The sequence below is a fragment of the Homarus americanus genome, unplaced genomic scaffold (genome assembly GCF_018991925.1).
Source record: "Homarus americanus isolate GMGI-L3 unplaced genomic scaffold, GMGI_Hamer_2.0 scaffold41027, whole genome shotgun sequence".
Lineage (NCBI taxonomy): Eukaryota > Metazoa > Arthropoda > Malacostraca > Decapoda > Nephropidae > Homarus > Homarus americanus.
Genome location: NW_024745073.1, coordinates 8,266,178 through 8,292,106, shown reverse-complemented (window position 1 = coordinate 8,292,106; position 25,929 = coordinate 8,266,178). Strand labels below are relative to the sequence as shown.

Sequence of the window (25,929 nt, the reverse complement as noted above, 5' to 3'; positions counted from 1 at the left end):
ACCTTACAGTATATGTGATGACAGTCAGTTAAGTCACACAGGGAAGGAAGGTGTTTAGTTATGGCAGAATCTTTGTGGTAATAATTTTCAGGTTTATAATATGTTCCGCCACGTTAATGTTTTATCTTGAGGCAGACAGTTAGGTGAGTTTGTTTACACCTTTACAGAAGAGGAATTTTCGTCGTAAACATCTTGGCTATATAGTGGACTGTATGATGGTATTTTAATGACTCTCAATGATCGTCAGTACTGTCCGCGCGTGTGTGTGTGTGTGTGTGTGTGGTCAAATCATTACAGGTACGACACATTAAGTTCAGTGTATATATCTTTAAGATGTAAGTATTTCCCAGGATGATAAGTGGAAGTAAAGTTATTTATATAAGAGGAAATTATCCGTTATTGTTAAGTATGGAGACAAAATATTTATACTGTTTCGTAATGTGATACGGTTGAGAACGGGCCAGTTGACGTCACCCCGCCTACCCGGACCAGACTCCCAAGGTAAACATGTGTGTGTGTGTGGTGGTGCTGTCTCAACCTCTCCAAACTCAGCCCATATTACTACCATCCCTCACTACCATTACCCATATAGTGGTGATCAACGCCAGAGTATGAGTGAATAGCAGTCACACATCAATTAGCGACTGTTTAAACTAAGCTACAGTATTAATATATACAGCCTGGCTACACCCCACACGCCAGACAGCCGCCGGGTACCTCAACTTGCTGTGAACTCCGCCCCGAGACAGTAAGCCCCACGATGCTGCCTTATATACCCCGTAAATTAAGACCCTGCTCTCTGCTTCACAACAGTGGGTGGAGCTCCTTCACTAAACCTTCCCTGGCAGACAAGGTGACATTTTGAGAAGCAGACACGAGACGTTTGGATGTAAGAGACGTAAATCTTTTCCCTCACACTAGCAGTAAAGACGCTCTTCCACACACTCACGTCGAGCTCACACTGAACACACACTCACACTGAACTCACACACTCACACTGAGCTCACACACCCACGTCAAACACACACTAAACTCTTCCACTTTCTGGTTAAACCGACCTCCTTTGTTTATGCTTCAAGGTAGGAACACACAAAACGTGATAGTGAAAGAGATGAGGACAAATAGTGAAGATGGTGATGGTGAACTGTGATGAGTTACATAGTGACTCCTTCTTAAAACAGCAGCAGTGGACACAACATCCCCGCTACAACAACACAACAGAGGGTAATATACTGTACTCAGTGTTGGGAAAAACTGCACCATTTCTTCCCAACGTAACCTGACATATACTGTTTGCTCTCGTTAAATACTCAACGTTTTGGTAACAGGATAAACACTGTGACTGAGGTGTGTTGACAGTGTGAGGGGAGGGGGGATTATCTCACGCCTCTCCACCGTTATTCTCAAACACACTGCCCCACCTCACTCCTGATTGATCTCACCTGGGGATCTTTTAATTGACAGAAGGTTTGATCACGGGAATACCTTATGTTTTATAGTATAACATATGTGAGGCTACAGGTGAGGAGGTGGTGTAGCAATATGGTGTTAGAGGGTTACATCCACCACGCCCGACCTGTGTGTTCACCAGTGTGGCGTCTCTCAGGGTCCCCGCCCACACACACACACATGAAGAAAATTCTCCCCAATAAAATAAATTGTTGTAAAAAATAAATCATGATACAAAATATTAACTTAAATCATAAAGTAAAAAAAGTATAAGATGAAAAAAAAAATACTGTAATATTATTCTAGGTAGGAGCAGTGTGGGGGGGAGGGGGGTGGTGGAATTGGTGTGTTAATACTCGTAAATAATCATTACCATCACTACGATACAACCAAGTCATCTCTCTTCATCACTATAGTATCCTCAATAATGCCTGACACCTCCTCCTCATAAAAATCAAAACAAGATGAGAATGAGTGTAGTTCCGTGGGAGTGGTCGGTCGTGTATGGAGTGTGACCAGAGCCATTAAACGCTTCACGACTCCCCAAACATTACTCATTCATTTGTTTAACATCTTCCTCTGTCACTGTGATGTTTATTGGAGTTAGAGTCGAGTAAAAATAATGTGTAATACTAGAGAACTTGTCACAGAAGAGGTGTGTGTGTGTAAGACCTGACTGGTGGAGGGTGAGTGGAGGGTAAGTGGAGGACTTAGCTGGTGGAGAACGTGTGAAGAACGGTGAGGAGGACCTACCTGATGGGGAGAGTGTGTGAGGAACGTAAGTGTGTGTGAGCATCCTAACAAAGACGCCTGTTACTTAACCCTCCTGGAGGACACAACGACCTGACTCGAGCCGACTCCTCCTTTACCACTCTCTGTGTATACCGGCACTGTCTGCTGTATACCGGCACTGTCTATGTCTACTGTATACCGGCACTGTCTACTGTATACCGGCACTGTCTACTGTATACCGGCACTGTCTATGTTTACTGTATACCGGCACTGTCTACTGTATACCGGCACTGTACTGTATACTGTATACCTGGCACTGTCTACTGTATACCGGCACTGTCTACTGTTTACTGTATACCGGCACTGTCTACTGTATACCGGCACTGTCTACTGTATACCGGCACTGTCTATCTTTACTGTATACCGGCACTGTCTACTGTATACCGGCACTGTCTACTGTATACCGGCACTGTCTTATGTGATGATTTTAGTGAGTATCTATCTATCTATCTAACCGTCTGTCTGTATATCTATCTACGTCTCAAACTAATGACACGATGGCAGTGAACGGTGACAGGGAGCAGTAACCTTAACCATGAAGAACCTTGACAAAGAACCACATTATCCTGAAGAACACCCAGAGCCTATTGTCCCCGGTAACCACAGTCACTTGTCTTGCCCTCGTGTGCACTCGTCGGAACAGCAGCATCGTTCGGCAGCGTTACGGCTCAACTCACTCCCTGATTCCTTGTTGGCCAGGAGGGCGACTCAAGGACCTTCCCATAGATCAAGGAGGCGCGTCTTGCCAATAATCACACATTAACATTGTCTCGAGATCACGATTTACCTATGTGAGGAGAGATATTTTTTGTGGATTTTTTTTATGGTGGGTTTAGATTAAGTTTGTTAGGATGGACTGTATACCAGAGTCCACGACCTTCCTCCGGCACAGGTTATATAACACGTTGTGGCAATAGGAAGATGAAGTACGTATTAATGTATCATGTGAGATGGCATATTTCCCGCGGGCAACAGCGCGTACCTGATCTATCTGCCAGAACACCGTTAAGGGCAGGTGGCTGATCCTCTTCTCCCGCCACACCTTCTCCTGCCTCCCTCACCTTCCCCTCCCTTCACACTGGCAGTGGCAGGAAGGGGGAAGGGATCATTTAAACACACTCAGGACTAATTAACCATTAGTGCACATTATCTTCGTGTGCTCTATTATGATGTTCAAGGTGTCAAATAAACAGTGTGTTGGTGTGTGTACCCCCTCCCCACGTACCACCAGCTGCACCTCTGCTCAGTAGCGTAGTGCGTCGCGTCATTTACGAAATTCCCATGATAATGATATATGCTTACCCCATTAAGCGAGGAAACTTAGCATAACTTTAATACTCTCAGACGACAGCTCGTTGGAGACAATTGTCTTCCGGGACACGACAATACCATGGAGGGAAACAAACAATATTTCTTCACACTTGCCTATCACAATCTTCTTACAAGTGGTTCTCAACAAGTGTGAGGTCAGTGCGTGTGACGGGAGGAGGGTGAGCGTGGGAACCTGTAGCTCACTGCTCACACACGTCTCCTCCTCCACCTCACACTTACAGGTCAACAGCTGAGAATAAGCCACATTACACACTGAGTTCACATTCTTTTCCCTCATGATTCTTGGTACGTCTTAAAGGACATCACATTTTCCTATTAAGGAACCACAGACTGGTGGAACTTCCGATGAGCGATAACTTGTGTACTCTCTCGCTGAGCTTTGTCGTCACCAACATATCACCACAATATAATCATCTCAGTAGTAGGGGTCAAAAGTCCGCTCCCTCCCAAACTGAATCAGTGTCGACCCCAAATGAAATAAAACAACACACCCGCACCAGATGACAGCCAGGGTAAGTCAATTCAGAGACTCATTCCGTGACTCAGTTTCACCACGGGAGCGAACCCTTCACCGTGACTACACATTAACTAACAATAAAGTCAATAGTAAATTCAGTGGTTACTTACATAGGCCAACAGAGCTTTTAGCACAGATGGGAAGCTTCTTAGTCTTCTTGAGCTGCGAGGTCATGAGAAGGACGAGGCCCTTGGTGATGACGCCAGACGCCAGCACAATCCCGAACGTCAACAAGTACGTGAACACCTGGAGGCGAGATACAACACTGTCAGCACTCACCCACATACAACTGGCAGTGCCAACCTCTAACTTAAATGGCAATTTTAAGGTATAACAAAACAATATATCACAAAAAACATGTTTCTGATAATGCGAGATGTTAATGTGAATTCACCGAACTCTGCCCTGCCTCTCGGTGAATTTTATCACTACTGCCACTCTAATATTTTCTTGATTTGGGTTAGTGATTATATTAAATTAATAAGCTTAGTGCTGGGACGTAGGAATGGATATACGTGAAACTCTGGGCAGCACTACATGTAATTAATTATACTGAAACATAATTTGTTACGTGTCACTGTACCGAAGTATTTATGATAACTACATCTACAGTAGCATTAATGACATTGTAGGAAGGCCCACTCTGGCAAGTGACCCACACTGGCCCCAGGATTGACATATTTCTCACAATCGGTTACGGATATCCAGTATAGTTGTGACACTTCACACGCCACCACTACTATCATTAACGTAACAAAGCCACGTGCGTCCCTGTGGTGAGTGAAACTTCTGACCTCTGTGAAATATATAACCCAGGGTGGATAAGCCACCTCCCACACACTCCTGTAAGATGCAGGTCGAACTTACCTTAACCAGAGTAACCCATCTGCAACAGTTATTATATCATATTTTCTGACTCGGAACAAGAATATTTTAGAAGACAAACATAACTAATATGGGAGACTGACCTTGAGACATTTGATGGTGAGTTCGAGGAACTTCTGGCTGTCTTCGGAGAGTGAGCTGGTGGAGGGCGGTACTGTGCGGAACACATCCCATGCTTTCGTCTCTTGCACGGACCGTCGGCTGTGGGCACCATATAGTAGAGATTAGTGATTTTTACTACAAAATTTGCAAATTTCCCGTCATTTTCGTGCATAAATTTTCTAAAAATACATAATTTTTCTGACCGCACCCTGTCACAAGCCAGTCTCTGGGTTCGTCAAATGTAGACGAATTGCTCAATGCACAGTATTTACAAATATAAACATCAATACCCAAAATTACACTTACGCAATTTATTAAAAATGCAATAATTTATCTTAAAAAAATTATTTAGTAATTTAATGTGGCGCGTTATGTATTTATATATATCCTCATTATCGAAAATTGGCGTTAGACAATCAGGCGGGAATGATGCAGTACGTTTGGCTGATCTAGAAGAATTGATAACTCGTGGAAAAAAAATCAGAAAATGGGAAATTTGACAGAAAAGGTGCTAGTGTGACTACCACAGTTAGAAAAGAGTAACAAGATGACCAAAGTATATCACACACCTGCACCAGTGACACAGTTCATGTTCTCTGTGGTTCTTTCAGTCCCACAACTACCTTCATAACTAGGACGGAGCTCTCAACACTCTGTAAGTAATGTTTTATTGTTTCGTTTCTTAATATTTGTATTACTGTATTTCCCCGAAGGAGTTATCTTGTCGTACTCATCAAGTATTATGAATGATTGTACACATATTGAATCCGTTTACATATACTGTACAGTGAAAACCGAATTGTTCAAAGCAGGTAAAACACAGTAATAAGTGGACATTATCCACTCAACCATGGCTTAGTTAGTTCTTGTTTATCTTTCAGCTTACTATGGCTACTTATCTATTGCCTATGTCTTATCTCAAGCTCTGGAGTAAATCAGCTGGGCATAAGATGATCTTGTCAGGTCTGGAGTTATGGGCCGAATGAAAACGTACTGTATATATTTTGGTCATCTATAACCTTACGTTTCCTATTGTATCCAGGTCATGTATAGGACTTACTGCCAGAGGAAAGCAAAGTGTAGGTACTCTGGTAAATGCTCACACACCCACAATCTTCGTTAAGACAGTTGTTGATAGTGTTATCAGTGTAGATGAGTGTTACTTGTGTGGTGTAGACTGTCATTAGTGCCTCCTGACTTGCACTCACTATCAGCTGTGTACTTAATAAAAATGAGCAAAATGACGTTTATTCTAATACCTTTCTTTTGTGAGTGTAATATCTTTCTTATACTACATTTTGTTAATTTCCTGAATAGTGTTATGATGGTCTAGCTGTGTCATTATCGACTCGCAAACATCTGGCCTGAATGTTACCATCTGTCACTGCCACACCTAACACAACCACAACTTTCACCCACATCTCTAAACTTTACTGTCAAACATTCTAACATTGGAATACTCTAAGGCTTGTGACACAAACATTGTAAACCTGAGCATATCTCGACAGGTTGGCGAGGCTAACATGTATTAGGTTATTGTTAGAGCTCTGGGTGTGTATGTGTGTCGCTGCTCCATCGTGACAGACATTCCTACTTCGTGGCTTTCTCGTCAAGTACCTCCTTGTGTTCCTTTACTAGTTCACTGACCTGTCTATATCGTCTGTATGATTTCTCTCGGCTGTACCGCCCTTACGTGTCTCTTCAATTTGAATTTTTCATTTAAGAGATTATTTCATTTTTGTTGTACTAATTACAATTATATACAATATTTAAATTCAGTTCTTAACTCGTTTAGAACTCAGATAATTAAAACAATCGTGAATTAACCTTTGTCGGGAGTAACATTAGTTCAGACACACGTGAATACATTTACAGACACGAGGAAAGTTGTATCTCAGCAGCCGTCTCCGTGTGTGGGCCGCTTTCTAGAGGACGGTAATGGTGGAGCGGTAGACCCAAAAGAGGCTACAGTATGTGGTGAAGTGAACGATAGTGGGGAGAACCTATACACGAGATAATGGAAGGACGAGTATGGAAAGTACGTAACAGAGTGGAAGACCGAGAGAAAGAGAGAGAGAGTACTTAAGAGTACAGAGGTATAATCGCTGGTTGTTGGTCACGATCTGAGTCCATATAATTTAGTAAAGGTCGCCCAAGGGTTAATGAGGAGCGAGGGTAGGTAGTCTGGAGTCAGTGCAAGCTGAAGGTGGTGTACCGTATCTTTCTTGGTGCTAGTCTCCTTATTGTTCATAATGACGTTATGTGCCTCGGTAATTCATAATTTGAGTCATTTTAGGTCATGACTGAGTGCGCGGTAGAAAAAATAATAGTTACCGGTATAGTACTAATGAAAGAAAACGGAATAACATCTTAATAAAACGTTCATGTAAGAATTTATCGTATTAGCTTGGCTTGGCTTGGCAATGTTAATATTAAAAAACATGATAGGAAAATTACATTAACGAGCCGATTAGTGGCGAGAAGATAAAAGTATACTTAAATTGCCTCAAAGGCGAGTTATAGCAGAGAGACGAATACACGAGCAAACTAACACCAACTCACCATAATACTAATGGAAACTATAACATAAAATAGTTGTTTATTCCTATACATTCTATAAATATATCTTCTCTCATATGCGGACAACGTCTTACAACAAGCATAACGATATATTTTTTACAATGTAGTTTTTTCTCATTTAGGAAAACGGATACTAATGGGTGACTATCGTCCTGCTGCTGTGACACTTGCTGCCCTGCACAAGGTCTAATAAAAAACGTTGTAAATAAATTAAAGGTTGATAAAACTGGATGATAATTATAAATCTTGATATAATGGTTTATATGTGGTAATCATATGTATTTTATTATTTCTTGCATAGAACTGAAAGTCGTTAACAATCACTCTTCATAACAACATTTCTATTCAATCCTGCAAAATGGTGATATTTCGTAACATGTGCAAGCCTTTTCGTACTGGTGACTGATGATTGTTAAGTTTGAGTGATTTATAGCTTAAGTGAGAGGGCGAGGCTTATGTTGTTATCAGTGGTGACAGGTTACGTCAGGTGGTCCCCCCCTCTCCCCGGCCACCCTTTGATCGCCACGACTGACGAACATTATAACACATGATGTTTAAGACTAACCTTAGAGCCCAGAAGACATTACATTATACCACAACAATATTAATTACATTCCTCACTTTCTTTATTGCATTGGAATCCATTCTTCTTAACTTTAGAGTACTCGAGGGTAACATGTCCACGGCTTGTCATGTATGGTTATCAACAGTAGTCTTGAAGTTATAATGTTATCGCTATTATCGAGTTATTGAGAGCGTTAGTTATGATAATGTTTTCTCTAGTTGAGTCTTGCAATTTCTGTTACAATTAAAGTGAATCACTGACTCTTTAGACCATTCTGCTCTCGCTGTGTTGAGGTGTTGACCATAAAGGAGGCTAGATAGATTCATGGATGATAGAGAGTGGTAGTAACTCTCGACGGGAGCTGCCATGCACAGGCCAACCGGCCTATTGCAGACTCCTTATTTTCTTATGTTCTTATAATAAAAATGACAACGCGGTGTAGCTTCACAATAACGTGAAGGTCACCTTTGAGACATAAACCTTTATTAAAAGACAGAATTAGATCACAATATTTCAGCTTGGGTGACCACAGACAGCAATTGAAGGCCATAACCAGTATTCTCAAACAGTGTCTTATATACCCTTAACTGAGGGACGATAATACAGTACAGTAGTCTCACATAGTGACATATTCCTCCTCTAAAACACGACAAAACTCTCAAGGAAGCCATTATTCCCTGAAGTAACATCATTCTCTAGTGAACACCTCAATCAATCAACAGTTTATGACGTGTGTGTTGGAGCACCGGGAGTAAGGGGTCGTCTTAAGAGCTCAGGACAGTACAGCTTTTACTAACCTCTGTCTCACCCAACATGTTAAGGCGAGACATTAACCTCCACATATCATGACTGGCACGTTAGGTTAGGTTAGGTTAGCTAGACAATGAGTATATTTTTTTATTCGTTCGTGTTATTCTGCCTTTAATCATCGGGTATTATAACCTTGTCTTATATCATCCAGGACTCTCGTTACACAGCCGCCCTCTCCTGCTGGTGGCGCTGCTGGGTCATCATGAAATTATTTAACAGGCAGGTGTGTTGAGGAATGTGATCTGCGTCATAACATTAGATCCTTGATAATGTTATCTTGTTATCTATACTCTATTAACCCTTTATCATGGACTATCAACCGCAGTCTTATCTGATAACACTACGCGGAACAGAGGACCTGGGAAATGGCGACTCGTTCACTCCACAATGAAGGTGTTCCAGGCGTCACGATATACAGTATACATAAACCTTCACCTCTGTATGACTCATTACGTAAGGTGAAGACCTCAAGGGTTTTTTATTGATATTGTTGCCCAAAATATGAGAGCTAATTTAACTTAGCACATGACAGAATAAACACAGAGGGAGACACATGTACCAGGAAAAACAAATGAAGGCTGGAGGTACACAGTGATACTAGATAAACATGTCGCTAAACGACATTTTCCTCGACCACCTGATGTTATTAATGTTTTTTGTTTTAATAATTTTCTTGATATACAGTACAGTGTTTATGAGACCTACAACAGAGCTACAACACTAGTGGCTGAGTTTTGTTGTTGCTGGTTGTTGTTGTTGTTGTATTCTTCTATTACAGTACAGTTTTTTGTCTAGAATCTAGACTAATACACTGTACTAATGTCATCGTCAGACTTACCTCCCGCCGTAGATGTCTTGACCGAGGGGGGAGTTCTCGTCGTCAGAGAACTCCGGGTCGCTGCCCTCCCCCACAGGCAACTGGAGGTGCGCGGGCGGCGGCATCCTGCAGCAAGAAATGAATGCTTGTTATACTGATGGAACCATTGACTTGGAGGAGGAGGGGGAGGAAGGACAGGAAAGGTGGAACAATGCCCGAGGAGGAGGAGGAGGAGGAGGAGGGTGGCTAGGAGCGGGGGGAAAAACTAGTGGGACAGGAGCTATATCGGGGTTAGGGAGGAGCTATGTTGGGGTTAGGGAGGAGCTATGTCGGGGTTAGGGAGGAGCTATGTCGGATTTAGGGAGGAGAGTTAAGGGAGAGTACTAGGAGGAGGAAGGAGGCGCTGAAGGCAGAGAATCAAGGCAGGTGTTGTCATGAGGGAGCCTGATGATAATACTCCAGCGCTTCCCACGAGTTACAGAGGTGAGGTTGGAGGGAGGGAGGAGCGGTCAATGATTGTGACAAGGGTGTAGTGACGGTAATCATCATCTTAGGAGAGGATGGTGGTAATGGTGATGATGATGATGGTAGTGGTGATGGTGGTGACCAACACCACTAATGGCTACACACTTTTAACAAATTCTTTGAGGACATTTACAGAGTCACATACACCGTACAGATTAATATTTTCACCTAGAACAAGAATGTTAAACACACACACACACACACACACACACACACACACACACACACACACATGAGGTACAGTAGCGGGTGTAGGAAAATAATTCACGACCCTCATATCATGTTAGGCCAATACCCCTCCTTTACACACTGGCGCTGGGGTGACGGTGGACCGGTGGACCTGCTGGCGGGGACAGTGGCAGGTAGTGGTGGTATTAGTGGTGGTGGTAGTGGTGGTGGTGGTAGTGGTGGTAGTGGTGGTGGTAGTGATGGTGGTAGTGGTGGTAGTAGTGGTGTTAGTGGTGGTATTAGTGGTGGTGGTAGTGATGGTGGTAGTGGTGGTGGTAGTGGTGGCAGGATAAAGGATAACACTTAGGCAACACAGACTTAGTGAGGTAAAGGCAAAGGTGAAGCGGCGTGGCGCCTGAGGGCAGGGCTGGTGCTGGGGCGCCGCCGACCCTCCACCCTGAGCACTGGGGGTGTGTGGGGGGGGGGATGACCAGAGACAACAAGGGGAGTTCACGTCACCAGCCGTAAGGTGTCTTGTATAAACAGAGATTTGTTGCTCAATATTAAGGTTAATTTATCAAGTTCGGTGGTTGTGAGTGTGCAGGTGGCTGTGGGCGGCGGGCGTGGGTGTGGTGATGACTCAGGCGGCGGGCGGCAGCGGCGACTGCTGCTCACACACGTCCTTCATTCCCGTTCAAGTGACTAACTAACTCTAGAGGATCTCCCGTGTGTTGAGTGACCCAAACCTTTTATTACATCTCAGAGTTTATTGGTGTGTGTGTGTGTGTGTGTGTGTGTGTGTGTGTGTGTGTGTGGTCCACCCCTCGTACACAATACACTCCTCACTTTGGTTTCAACGTTCACCTGTCTTCAACACCTTCATGTCCGTCCCTGGAGGCAATACTCACGCACGAACAGCTGAGTCTTACAATAAAAAACAAACAAAAAAGTCCCAGGTTGTCCGTGAGAATGTAATGGACAGGTCCCATACCATCACGAGGGACGGGGCGGCGGGTAAACAAGGCTTCTCATTCCCTACACTAATTTGACCACAGCTCTACCTTACCTGAGTAACACCTGAGTCAGCAAATTGATCTTCACTGATTTAATATTTTTACAACGTTAAAAAAAATGAGAAAATCTATTCCATTCTTCTTCAATTACCCGCTCAGTGACAGCTTTCCTAACCAACAGTGTGTGTCGGAATTTTTATTAGGAATTGTTTTTATATCTGTAAAGAATATTAAGAGATTAATACCTTGAAATATATTGAAAAAGGCTGGTGTTGCAAGACACGGTGGAGGGAGTGTGGAGTGGTGAAGGGAGGGATTAAGTTTGGTGGAGGGTTAGGTTAGGTTAGGTTAGATCAAGGTTAGGTTAAGGTTAGGTTAGACTCTTGACTAACATCCACACCCCAAAGTAACTACCGATAAAGGGCAAGAGAATTCGATACGGATAAAGGAAATAGTTGAGGCAGAGAAGGTCAGTCTCCACAAGGCAGGTTGGGCAGGAGAGCGTGAGACCTTCGCCCCACACATTGTATTGTCGCCCACCTCACAGTTCCTGGCGGGGGGGTTGTTAGGCCGTATTATCTTCATGGCAATCTTGTCTCACCTAACTTAATCCCACAGCCTCCAGGTAGTTAAGTTCATCAATAGACAGTCTTGAAAACATCTATATATTAGTCTATCTCAAATATACAGGGTGTCCATAAATGATTACCCTGATTAAAACATGAGAGCATACTGTTTTTAGGGTAATCATTTATGGACACCCTCTACCTTCAAGTTCAACTATATTCTATACAGTAAAATGTTTTTATTGTTTTTGGGTCTCAAGTTATTAATGATATGGTGAAGTAGGAGTCAGAGGTGAGGCACAAGGTTGACTGTCACTCTCCCTGAGCTGTACAACGAGTTTTTGTGGGGCGCCGCTGCTGTCGACCGCCTGCCACACTCGTCGACCGCCTGCCACACTCTCTCTGGATATTCGACTTGCTGCACAAACTCTGGGTATTCGACTTGCTGTACAAACTCTGGGTATTCGACTTGCTGTACAAACTCTGGGTATTCGACTTGCTGTACAAACTCTGGGTATTCGACTTGATGTACAAACTCTGGGTATTCGACTTGCTGTACAAACTCTGGGTATTCGACTTGCTGTACAAACTCTCTCTTGTCTCGTTAAATGTAGTGTATTATCGTCGCTGTGTCTAATGTTATGATTGTGTGGGGAAAATTTTGCCGGTGGGTGTTTTTTTTTTTCAGGATGCAACCCATAATAAAAGTATCCATTAACACTGTCACTAGAATAGAATTTCAATCTTTGTATTAAATCCTGAGTGTTGAGTGAGGTGCACACTGGAGCCTCACACGCACACACAGGGTAAATGTTCATAAAGGTTGGTTAGGTCAATGTTCCCCGTCATGGAAGAAACAGGGATGGCGTGTTACAGTATCTGGTTAAGTCAACACACTGAGCTAACATTATAGCCAAGGTTTACTCTGACTATAAACGCCAACTTATCAACTGTTACAAGATAAAGTTAAGGTAGAGTCTCAGTGTAATTTTGTTGTCATTTTGAGATGTTATTATTGTCTTTCGCTCGAGTGTTAACTAGCTTCAGTAATGCTTAACCTTACCTAATGTAACCTAACCTAACCTAACCTAGACCACCAGGTAGAGTTAGGGTGTGTAAACTTCAGATGATCCGGGGTCAGTATGCCCACAGACAAGGCCAGTCAACTGTTTCCTGCACCAGTCTGTTATATCCGCTTCACCTCCAATCAGTCGCCAGAAAAAGTGGTATAAGGGTAAAGTTGACTGTAAACTGTGGCCGACAGTCAGCGTGGGACGACCCTGTGAGGAGGGGAAGTGAACGGAGCTGATCGTGTCTTTATTTCCGGCCAAGGTGGTCCTCCTTCATGACGTATTGCGTATGTGTTAATTCATTGAGAGAGAGAGAGAGAGAGAGAGAGTGATGAGCTAGTCACATCCAGAACACATTATTTATATTTGGGTTAAGGAGAAATGGTTTATCATGTGAAGTTGAAGTTAATAATCTATAAAGAGAATCAGTGTGAGGTTTGAGAAAGTCACTCTGTACTGATTCACGTTTTGAGAGATCTATTGCACTCTTGTGGTTGTTAATATTATACTTGTGGTGGCCATTATGTGTCAGGACCTTGGTGTGTGTGTGTGTGTGTGTGTGTGTGTGTGTGTTAAGTGAGAGACGACAGTGAGGGGACATTAATACAAGGTTAGAGAACGCTGCCTCATCCTCACTTCTACTCCATATTCTTCTCGTTGACTTGTGTATATTTATAAGAACAGTATTTTCTTGTGTTAACGTGTGTTGTGAGGTGCTTTAGCCGTTTATATTACACGTGGGTACTGGGTGTAGAAATACTTGGGCTGCCCGGTGGTGTGGTGGTCAGGTTAGGTTAGGTTGTACACTACAGTCAAACACCAATCTGACCCCAGTAGTCCCGCCGGTCATTACTCACCACCACACGTTGTTACACCTCCTCCCGTTTTCCCGCGTCATGAGTAAACTATGTGGGCAAGGTCGCTGGGGGGTCCTGACGTGGTTGGCCTGTGGTGAATGTGTGTGGGCGGGTGGGCTGTGTGGGCGGGTGGGCTGTGTGGGTGGGTGGGGTGCGTGGGCGGGTGGGATGCGTGGGCGGGTGGGGTGCGTGGGTGAAGGAGTGGCAAGTATTTCTTCACGTACACCACCGTGACTCCCACACTGGCGGTTAGTCAGTTGATGCAGCTCATGACTGTACTGTACTGTATACGGCGAGACACCAAGAGACAGTTGTGCCGTGACCCTGCTACCTGTGTGACGTCATACACTACATCTGCCCTGGACACTAGTGAACGATAACTGTCATGGAACTGAAATTTATCACACGTATTCTTGACGGTGGATCACATGAAGATTGACCTAGATTATTTCAAGATTAATCACCCTAAAGCTGAGCTAACCAAACCTAACCTAACCTTACCGCCAGTGCAGCAACTCTCACGCCTCCCTGTGTTGTGTACCTCGCCTCTTTTCTCCTCGCCTCTCCTCTCCTCCCCTCTCCTCTCCTCTCCTCCCCTCGCCTCTCCTTCCCTCTCCTCTCCTCTCCTCCCCTCGCCTCTCCTCCCCTCTCCTCGCCTCGCCTCTACTACGTCCCGCACCAGTGACACCATCCTGACTCACTCATGGGCAGCCGAGAATAATGCCTTAGAGGTGTGCCAGTGTCCTACTTAACTGATCAGCCAGTAATTCTCTTTCAGTAAACAAGATCTGACAATAACACCCCGACATAAACCCCCCTTCACCCCACCTTTCACCACTCCACACACATCACTCTCTTTCTTTTACACACCCCCACATTCATTTCACACACACACCTTTCACTCACACACCCCCACACACCACCACACCCCATAAACCCCCCTTCACCCCCACACACCTCACCCCCCCACACTGCAACAACTTTCAACCATTAGAAACCAGTCGGCCACACACCTGTCGTCTCCTGGCCCCCTCCACCACTCTCCAAAGCCCCGTCCCCATCTAGGTCACTGTGAGAGAGGGGGGCTGGGAGGGGGCTGGGGGGAGGGCTGGTTATAGCGGTGTGTGGAGGTGCTTTAAGTTACACACACACACACACACACACGCACACACACGCACACACACACACATCTAGTTCCATCTGCTTTTAAATGAATTATATATACGAGGTCCTGTTTGTTCAATGTATGTGTATGTGTGTATGTGTGTGTGTGTGTGTGTGTGTGTGTGTGTGTGTGTGTGTGTGTGTGTGTGTGTGTGTGTGTGTGTGTGTGTGTTTACTCTCAAGTTATACCTGTTGTGTTGTAATGAATGGCGGTCTGGGGCGGAGAGAGTGAGTGAAATAGATAGATAGATAAAATAGAGTGGAATAGAGCAAAGAATAAAGATGAGAGAGAGAGAGAGAGAGAGAGAGAGAGAGAGAGAGATAAATCAAGGTATAGTTCAATATAGAGATTGTTTGTTTGTTTGTTTACCTGTACTGTCTACAGGTATATACATGTTGAATCGGCGTGTTCTTGTATGACGATTTTAAAGAATATTTTCCTATCTATCCATCTATCTATCCATCCATCTATTTATCTATCTATCTATCTATCCATCCATCTATTTATCTATCTATCTATCTACCTATCCACCCCGGTTGTAACTGGTGTGAACTGTGGATGCGAGTGTCCAGCAGCTTTCCGGATGGTGATTCTCCGTTAGCGGTGATTTTTAGTAAGGTGGATCTAGCGGTCCGTCCACCCACCCGCAGAGAGAGAGAGAGAGAGAGAGAGTGAGAGAGATCTTTCTTTCCCTGCAGATGACTCTTTTGCACGCCAGGAGGAGGAGGAGGATGATGGGTGGGTGAGGGGTGGAGGAAGGAGGCAGGGGTGAGAGGGGAGGAGGGGGAGGGGTGGAGGAGAGGGAGGGAGGGGTGAGGGAGAGGAGGAGGGAGGAGAGGAAGGAGGGAGGGGTGAGAGGGGAGGAGGGAGGGGTGAGAGGAAGGAGGGAGGGGGTGAGGGGGAGGGGAGGAGGGAGGGGTGAGAGGGAGGGAGAGGGGGAGAGGGGAGGAGGGAGGGGAGAGAGGAGGGGGAGGGGTGAGAGGGGAGGAGGGAGGGGTGAGAGGAAGGAGGGAGGGGTGAGGGGAGGGAGGGGAGGGGAGGGGTGGAGGAAGGAGGGAGGGGTGGAGAGGGGTGAGAGGGAAGGAGGGAGGGGTGAGAGGAAGGAGGGGAGGGGGAGAGGGGAGGAGGGAGGGGTGAGAGGAAGGAGGAGGGGTGAGAGGAAGGAGGGGGAGGTGGAGAGGAAGGAGGGAGGGGTGAGAGGGGAGGAGGGAGGGGTGAGAGGAGGAGGAGGGGGGGGAGAGGAGAGGAGGAGGGGTGAGAGGAAGGAGGGAGGGGTGAGAGGAAGGAGGGAGGGGTGAGAGGGGAGGAGGGAGGGGTGAGAGGGGAGGAGCATGAGGGAGAGAGAGGCCTGGAGAAGATACCAGTTGAATAATAACCGCTCGTAAATGATCAAAGTTAATATATACATTAAACTGAATTACTATATATTTATTTATATTATATGAAAACAACACTAACCGTATATTAAATTTATATAACAATAATTTAAAATCCAGATAATATAAATATTTAACCAATCATAATGTATAACTAATGCTAAAGTGAAATTCTCCCATTATAACCCAGAGAGAAACATGATCGATTCATTTCGATTTCGCGTGCATGTCAGAAACTGTTCTTGGTTGAGTGCGGCCTCGTCAGTCACGCTATGCACTCTAACTATCATATACAGTTTCACACTTTCTTACCGCCATTGGTGATAGAAATTTACTACCTCTCAGTCAGCTTTATAAATGTGAAACTTAGTCATAATTGATGAAGTAAGAAGGTAATTAAATATATATACAGGATATTATATGGTACGCCCTAGCTGGACTGACCAAAAATAAGGGTATTGTATAGTGTGCCATACTGATGCTTCAATATTGTCATTATTATTACCCAGTTTTATTATTTTTGCTTTATTCTTATTATTATTAGTAGTAGTAGTAGTAGTAGTAGTAGTAGTAGTAGTATTACTCTAGCAGTAGTTTTTTGTTTTTATTTCACCACTCTCTTCATTTTGTAATAGCGACAAAACTTAATTATTTTCCTTATTATTATCCCCCCTAATTAACTTAATAACTATGATCATCTACAAATAATGTTAAATGTAATTACAAATAAGTACGGCAGAAAGCAGCCCCCGGGGTTCGTGGTGTGTAGAAGAGTTAGCAATTTGGCTCACTATTTGCGGCGTTGAAATCTCCCTCACACCAGGATAATGATAGAATAATTGTACGCTTTTGGGGGATGGCGTCCACAGCCAGACACAGACGTTCATGACCAACACAGTGTTATTAGGGGAAACTTGTTGTATATTGGTGTATTTTTCAGCGATGTTGTGTATATTTTGTTTTATTATGTTAACGAAATAAAAATACGAATAAATTATACTGCTACTACTACTACTACTATTACTACAACTTATAATAATAATAATAATAATAATAATATAAGCCGTAAAAAGAGGAATAAGAAGAGCATCCATCATGATACAAAGGTTCCGTGTTGATGGTCCAGGGAGCCGGACTATAAACAGTCATCACACAGACAGAGCACAATGCAGTAATAAGCTCTCTGAAGCCACATCTTTCCTGGTATGTTTGTTCTTGGAAAAAAATAAAAGAATAATTTACTGATTAACTTGTTCATACGTTATTTTTTAATCTGGTTAACAAATGAGAAAGAAAATGGTTGTATGTCGATATTACCTCAGAATATATCCAGTGGGTTGGGCTATTGACGTCGTTATCCTAAATTTCAGTCTAAAACGAATTATTTCCACATTATTTTTAAAGAACTGTCAAAATACTTCATCATATAAGTATACATTTTAGTGTTGGGATGAACCTCCTCAATTTAAATGTGATTCTGGAAGGAATTATACCAAATACCGTAAAATTTGGACTCGTTTGAAGGACATTAACTTAACGCTGTATAGTTATCGTGGGATCGACAGACACCTTGTAGCATGACCGACTAGTGATATGCATTGAATTTGAATTGCAGATGTATAAAATATCATGGAAATTATGCGTTTGTTTGATAAGAGGCAGGAAACTTGTGGAAACTGGCGTTGATTGGTTGGAAGATGGCAGGAGGAGGGAGTTATGGACGAGTGAGGTTGGTGTTATGTCTTTAAATCTTTATTATTGTGAGTAATTTATGGACACGTTGGGTCAATATCCTTAAGGTTATGTAAATTATTCATGTAAATATTATTAGTTTTTCTTTCGGGAATATTAAACGTGGTAATAAATAGTGATAAATTATTCTCTATAAGATGATGGGTAAAATAGAGGTTAGTTAAGAGAGAGAGAGAGAGAGAGAGAGAGACAGAGAGAGAGAGAGAGAGAGAGAGAGAGAGAGAGAGAGAGAGAGAGAGAGAGAGAGAGAGAGAGAGAGAGAGAGACGGTACCAATACAATGTCTGAATATCATGTTTAGAAATCAGTTAGGACGATATTACACTATTATTACATCATATTAACGAAGTATTCCTGAACCATTACCGTAGTTATCACGTAATAATAACTTCTACCGTCTCAAAGCACCGTAGTTGATCCTAAAAGTGACAAGTAGGGAGCGTAGTTGAACCACCTTGACTTTTACTGACTAAGGTGTATGGTAAGGGGGCACTAGTGAACCGTTCCCACTAGCTCAAGGTAATCCACTGACCACCGGAACCTTCGCTCTAGTCTATTCACAAGTACTGTAAGTCATATCGGTACTTTATCGGGTATCGGAATTTTAATCGGCTTTTCAATCATAAATTACTACTAATTCTATTGATGTTTGATTTATCGGTACTTTTATCATCGGGTATCGACGCTCATTTTAATAGGCTTTTCATTCGTAAACTACTATTTTTTATCGTTTTTTTATTAGTATTAAGATAAAATAGTTGAGAGAGAGGGAACTTCGACACACTATGGACAATACTGGCTTCGACAACAACACAAACGGTAATATATCTTCAACAGACAACAGTAACAAACAGTAATGCCTCACCAACAGTAAAGCTTCACCAAGAGACAAACAGAAACTGAAAGGACTGCTGGCGGGAAGAGTTGCGGTGGATGGCGGAGCGCGGGGCCAACATTATTTAGGTCACACACGAATGGTCAACTTAAGGGAGTAAAACTTTTAACAACTTTCATCTTCTCTCTCTCTTTCTCTCATTGTTATAATTCCACTAATCAAACTAACACATTCACTTCATTAATGCGTATTTCTTTTTCTACAATAATTACCCCTTTTTTGACATTCACAGTTACATAAATATGATTTTAAACCTCGCTAAAAATATATATTTATTACGATTAAAAGCTACTGTGATAATATTAGTTTTATCAGTTATTTAAATTTTTACTAATAACGTCAGCAGCAATCATGGCGTCTTACCCACCAACGAAAACCAAAGAATAACGATAACATTCCATAACGTAACTCCTAGATAACGAGCGGTAATAAAAAGGTAATAATGTCTGGTAGTAACACGCCCTACACGCTCACCATCAAGTACATTACCAGCGTTGTTAATTATGAGACACTCCCTCCTTTGTGATGACTGGGTGGTGAACGGTGACGGGGACTACTGTAGATTAATGTATTAACAAGTATACTGGTAGTTGTAGGTTGAGGTTCTGTAAAATATAAACTAAACAAAAATATGGTTCCCCTTGTATAAATGCTCCTTGTTTGCCTATCAAGTATGCGTGGTGGTGGTACGACTGAGTGTACCAGACATACATACGTAACTCAAAACAGACACTCATTCAGTTCCTCAGTTACCTACATACACACAGACACACAAACACACACACACATGCTTCTCCTCACGCTAGCAGGATCTATTAACCCGTGAATCACTATGTTTCACGCCCAGGTATGTTGTAATGAAGCGCCTTACCTGTTCCACCTGTCTAGCTTGTGGATGAGGAGGTGACGGGATGGTGGGGAGGGGGTGGTGGTGGAGAAGGGGTGACAGGGGAAAGGGGATGGAGGGGGAGAATTAGACAGTCTAGGATGAAGAATTAGATTTTCTTCATTCAATCTCTCGTCACGGGTTACAACAGAGGAAACAACATCAATATTTATCTTCACGGTCTCCAGCCTACACCAGATACTGACCAGGTAACGCTGTTGATTATATGTTTAGAAATGAATGAAATATTGCAATTGAACTTTTTCCCAGCCAGGAGGACGAAGAGGAGGAGGAGGAGGAGGACATACAGAGAACCAGTCCCCGCTTGTCGCACTTTCCTCGGCGCTCCTGTACCTCAAGTAACCAGCTCAAGGTACAACCCACCCCCACCCACCACCACCCACAGCCCTCACCCCCACCCACAGCCCTCACCCTCACCTACCCACCACCCCTACTGTTGTTTTGTGAAGTCTAACCCAGGTATTATATGATTTTATGAGAGCCTCCTGTAGGTGGTGTGGCCGCTGTACAGGTGTGTTTAATGACCCACCAGGAATCTCTTTTCCCCCCTGGCCCTCTGAGCACCCAGCAGAGGGCAACACTGCAGGCATAGTTATAATACCTCCCAGGTCATAACACCAGAGAGGCGCCAGCAGTAGGCCGCCTTAACTTCACTTTCCTCCTCTGGTAATTTACGCAAACATGAACGCCGCTCTGGTCTCCCTCCCGCCATAAAACAGTGACGCAACACACTAAACAACTTGGTAATTTAACGCTGCACAACGCGTCTGACTGAGTGACCCTCAAGTGTTTGTTGAAGGCGTGTCATAACACTCAAAACCACTGAAGAAATGTTCCCGTTATGGTTACGTTGACAGAACAGTAATGTGAGTGAATTAATTAATTAAAGTCTTCATTGTTATGTTTGTTTCCGTCAATATAACCTTACCTGGTATACGTATATTGTTCTAGCTTCATTGTTCAGTAAATTTAATACCTTTATAAGAGTGAACTCAAGAGAACAGGGTAGATCATGAACAGATTATAAGAGGATAACTACACAATGTTCATTCCTTTGTGCCATTGAACCCCTGGGAGACAGTGTTGCCATGGCGGTTCCAAGACTCTAGCCAGCCAGCCATCTCTCGCCCTCCCGTCCACAACCTAACCATCCATTCTCTGATAACACTACACAAACTAACTCACTAATAATAGCAAAAATAGACTGAATAATGTGAAATAATGTGAAATAGACACCGGAAAATCCTATAACGGGTTGTGTAGGTGGGTGTGGAGCTAGGGACAACCGCCTCACTTACTGCACTACACACCGCTACACTCCGCAACAACACCCGCTTTGTTTATCATCTGCCCCTGCTACACAAACACCTACTACCATTATACCAGTCCATCTAATAACGAACTAATATTATTAAATGATTTCTTAACTAGAGGATGATTCGTCCTACGGTAAAAACACACTTAAATTAATTAAACAATAGAGTAATGTAAATAATTACCCTCATATTGTTCAGAGTCAGTCAAGATTCAAAATGCTCTCCTATTATGCTCAGTACTCCACTCTAGGTCAGGATGGTGGAGGATGACACGTATTTTGGGATGTAGTTTAAGAGATGTGTTGTAAGTAAAGTGTTGCTCGTTACGTTGACTGCAAAACTAACTGTTCTACCCAAGGACGAGCCGACACGCAGCAGGGACACCTCACACCTGTGTCTCAGTGTATCGCTCAAGGCAAACTATATTCAGGATTTTAGTTGGAATTATTATTAAAGAAATGAACAAAGCATTATACGACTATTATAGATTCATTTAATATTACATCTAAATACAGTTAAATATATATGATCTTTCTACACAAAATGCTACTCGAGATGAATGGTAATGAGAAGTATAATATTTATTATTGTCCAAGCCATTATGATTATGTAAGATATATACTGAAGAAATAGATCAAAAGGTTGGTTTTTATATGATGTTGGTGAGAAGAATTATATCGTGGAGTATAATGTGTATCATCTCCTGTACAATACTTCTTCCTCAAGTATACACCCGGAAGTTTACTGTCACGTCTCTCTCTCTCTCTCTCTCTATTAAGTGTCATCACCTCAAGATTAACTTAACCTAACCTTAACTTAACCTAACGCTAACTTAATCTAACCTAACTTAACCTAATGCTAACTTAACTTTACCTAACCTAACGCAATAGACTTTTTTGGCGTATCGTAAGATGTTGGTAGAATACACACACACACACACACACACACACTTACTTCTCTCAGGACTCCATTAAAGGACAAATCCCCATCTCAAGAAAATAATACGTTAGCTTCTCTACAACTACACCAGGCGTTATGAACTCCAGCTCTCCAATTACTGCTGGGTAGACAGGGGCAACACATACACTGTCTTTCTCACCACAGTATAAAAATAAGCGTCACACAAAAGCACAGTGGATACATATATCTACGAAGAACAGGTATATAAACACAGGTATCCAATACATACGTCACCACAGTAACACAGGTGGCTATGCTAAGGTGTACACTCCCCGAAAGCTGATCTACAACTGGGGAGGGGTGGTCCTCAGATACCGACTGTGTTATCGTAATGGCTCTCCTGATAAGTAAGCGATAAGATTAGTAAGCCCATAGCAGTGGTGAAGTCGTCTTAATTAAACTTGTCCATCTTGATAAATGTGTAAAATGACATAGTGGTGTTTTATAAGAGTTTGTAAAGTGGTTAGTTTTCTGTAGCCATTTGGTGAAAGTTTAGAGCGTGGAGAATTGTTTACTTGGGCCGTGAGAGAGGAGACGACAGGTAAACACTCTCCCGCCCCCTATACACCTCCTCTGTTTGTTTACCTTAAAATTAAGGATAAAACAATATTCTTAAGATCTTTAATTCACGAGACGAGAATAACTTAGTACATCTTTAATGATCATTGAACGTTTAGTATGAGTTTATATAATTTACCTCGCCTCCATTTATAACCGTCGTGTCAGATCTCCCTAGACACGGAGCAAGGCGACGATTAGTAAGGTTTAGGACTGTAGGTTATGTATATATATATTGCTTGTTATGACACAGAGCAATATTTAAATGATGCTAAGGATACGTAGATTATTATCCTTATTATCATATTTTTTTACCAATTTCACCAACTTGTGCTGTCACGTATGAGTGAGGTGTGTGTGTGTGTGTGTGTATGTGTGTGTGTGTCTGTATGTGTCTGTGTGAGTGTGTGTGTGTGAGTGTGTGTGTGAGTGTGTGTGTGTGTGTGTGTGTGTGAGTGTGTGTACCCCATCAGATGGACCCCAAGAGCTGTAGAGTTACGTAACGTGGCGAGGAAATTATCTGGATTATCACTGGATTATTGGATAAACTGACGTCACAAAATCGCAGGTTGCTCAGTCCCGTTCTTGTAACCAATCATGAGGCAGTGTTGTAACCAATCATGAGGCAGTGTTGTAATCTAATCATGAGGCAGTGTTGTAATCTAATCATGAGGCAGTGTTGTAACTAATCAAGAGGCAGTGTTCTAACCTTATCAAGAAGCAGTGTTCAAACCAATCAAGAGGATGTATTCTAACCAATCAAGAGGCAGTGTTCTAACCAATCAAGAGGACTTATTTTGACCAATTAAGAGGCAAGTGTTCTAACCAATCAAGAGGACTTATTTTGACCAATCAAGAAGCAGTGTTCAAACCAATCAAGAGGATGTATTCTAACCAATCAAGAGGCAGTGTTCTAACCAATCAAGAGGATGTATTCTAACCAATCAAGAGGCAGTGTTCTAACCAATCACGAGGACTTATTTTGACCAATTAAGAGGCAAGTGTTCTAACCAATCAAGAGGACTTATTTTGACCAATCAAGAGGCAGTGTTCTAACCAATCAAGAGGCAGTGTTCAAACCAATCAAGAGGATGTATTCTAACCAATCAAGAGGCAGTGTTCTAACCAATCAAGAGGCGGTGTTCTAACCCAATCAAGAGGCAGTGTTCTAACCAATCAAGAGGCAGTGTTCTAACCAATCAAGAGGCAGTGTTCTAACCAATCAAGAGGCAAGTGTTCTAACCTACCAAGAGGCAGTGTTCTAACCTAATCAAGAGGCGGTGTTCTTGTACCATTTAGCATAAGGTCATCTCACATAACCTAACCTAACCTAACCTGACCTAACCTAACCTAACCTAACCTAACTTAACCTGACCTTACCTAACCTAACCAAATCAAGAGGCTGTGTTAATGTACCAATACGCCCATTACGCAAAAGGCCATCTCACCATCTGTACCGTATCTCACCATCTGTACCGTATCTCACCATCTGTACCGTATCTCACCATCTGTACCGTATCTCACCATCTGTACCGTATCTCACCATCTGTACCGTATCTCACCATCTGTACCGTATCTCACCATCTGTACCGTATCTCACATCTGTACCGTATCTCACCATCTGTACCGTATCTCACCATCTGTACCGTATCTCACCATCTGTACCGTATCTCACCATCTGTACCGTATCTCACCATCTGTACCGTCTCTCACCATCTGTACCGTCTCTCACTGCCAGCCTCTACACCACCATATGCCACTTGACCCAGACTTAGAGAAATGAAAATAACTTGCATTCGAGTTTGTCTTTTTTTTCTAGCCAGAGATTTTGAAGTTTGTGTACAGTTAGTTACCTATTTACAGGCACACTTACGTCACACTTACGTCACACCTACGTCACACCAACGTCACAGAAAGTAGCTTAGATTACAGATTGTAGCTTCTAACCCGTGATAGTAATGTGAGCCGTGTGTGTGTGTGTGTGTGTGTGTGTACTAGTGTTTGGCCTGAGGTGTAAATGTTACACTACAACACAACTTCACAACCTCGCAATAAGGGTTGTATACCAGAGACTTATAGAATGTAATATCCGGGTCTCACAACCTTCAAGATGATAATACAACGATAAAAAGGGTTATAACAACTCCTCATCATCACAACCAACAACATATTGACACAAAAGGGTTATAACAACTCCTCATCATCAAAACCTACAACATTAATAACCCTGGTTGTTATTTAGCCACGCAACTCACTGATGAGAAAGTTAGCATAATAACTCACAGTTAGTTGTAGTAATAATAAGTCTTATATTCATTAACCAGTTGGTGTTGTTTATCTTGCGGTCACCTGCTTGGCTGTCTAAGAGGGGCGATAACTGTACAGGGAACCTAAAGATAAACTGATAAGAAGAGAGGCAAGAAATGTTATGATGAAATTCGTGTGACTGGCTGGGTTGACGTAAACAGAATGTATTAATGAAGGGTAGATGAATAATGATGATGGTAATAGGGATATTGGTGAGTGTTTTAGCGTGAATGAAAGAGAAATGTATTGATAGCATACTTACACTAAAGTTCACTTGCCTGTCTCCCACACACGAGGAGTTTCACTTATCTTGCTCTTAAGGGACACCAATTTATCTTACACTTTACACTTTGGATCAAGATAAAAGTTTTTTTCTATGAGAAAACATTACTGTGATTGTCCACACCATAAACTTATTGGTAACTCAGTTGGACACCATAGTAATGTGTCGGACACCAGGACGCACGGATGTTACCCCCACAGAGAGCGAGCCACCACTAGTCCTCGACTCGCGCCAGGGCAAGTCCCACAACTACTTTCTCCCAAGATGCCGACTAGTCACTTTCGACATCTCCTTCAGCAAGAACGGTTTCTTTCCAGTGAGTGATCAGCCCAATCGCTATACTGTATAGCACACTGTAGGCTT

The 25,929-nt window shown here is 42.8% G+C and overlaps 1 protein-coding gene across 8 annotated transcripts in view; it reads right to left on the bottom strand.

Moving 5' to 3' along the window:
* The window catches only part of LOC121878565 (chitin synthase chs-2-like), a 66,380-nt gene extending 40,593 nt beyond the window's left edge, over positions 1-25,787 (bottom strand). For 6 of the 8 annotated variants that reach the window (XM_042384905.1, XM_042384902.1, XM_042384898.1 and 3 more), the window contains exons 1-4: positions 25,546-25,787; positions 9,871-9,975; positions 5,059-5,176; positions 4,201-4,336 (exon numbers count right to left, since the gene is read on the bottom strand). In XM_042384905.1, the coding sequence (XP_042240839.1) occupies positions 4,201-4,336; positions 5,059-5,176; positions 9,871-9,974 (358 nt within the window). In that variant the 5' untranslated portion in view covers position 9,975; positions 25,546-25,787. Of the gene's footprint in view, positions 1-4,200; positions 4,337-5,058; positions 5,177-9,870; positions 9,976-22,647; positions 22,727-25,545 lie in introns of those variants that run through there. The other 2 variants (XM_042384901.1, XM_042384900.1) reach the window with 2 other exon arrangements.
* Between the last annotated feature and the right edge of the window lie 142 nt (positions 25,788-25,929).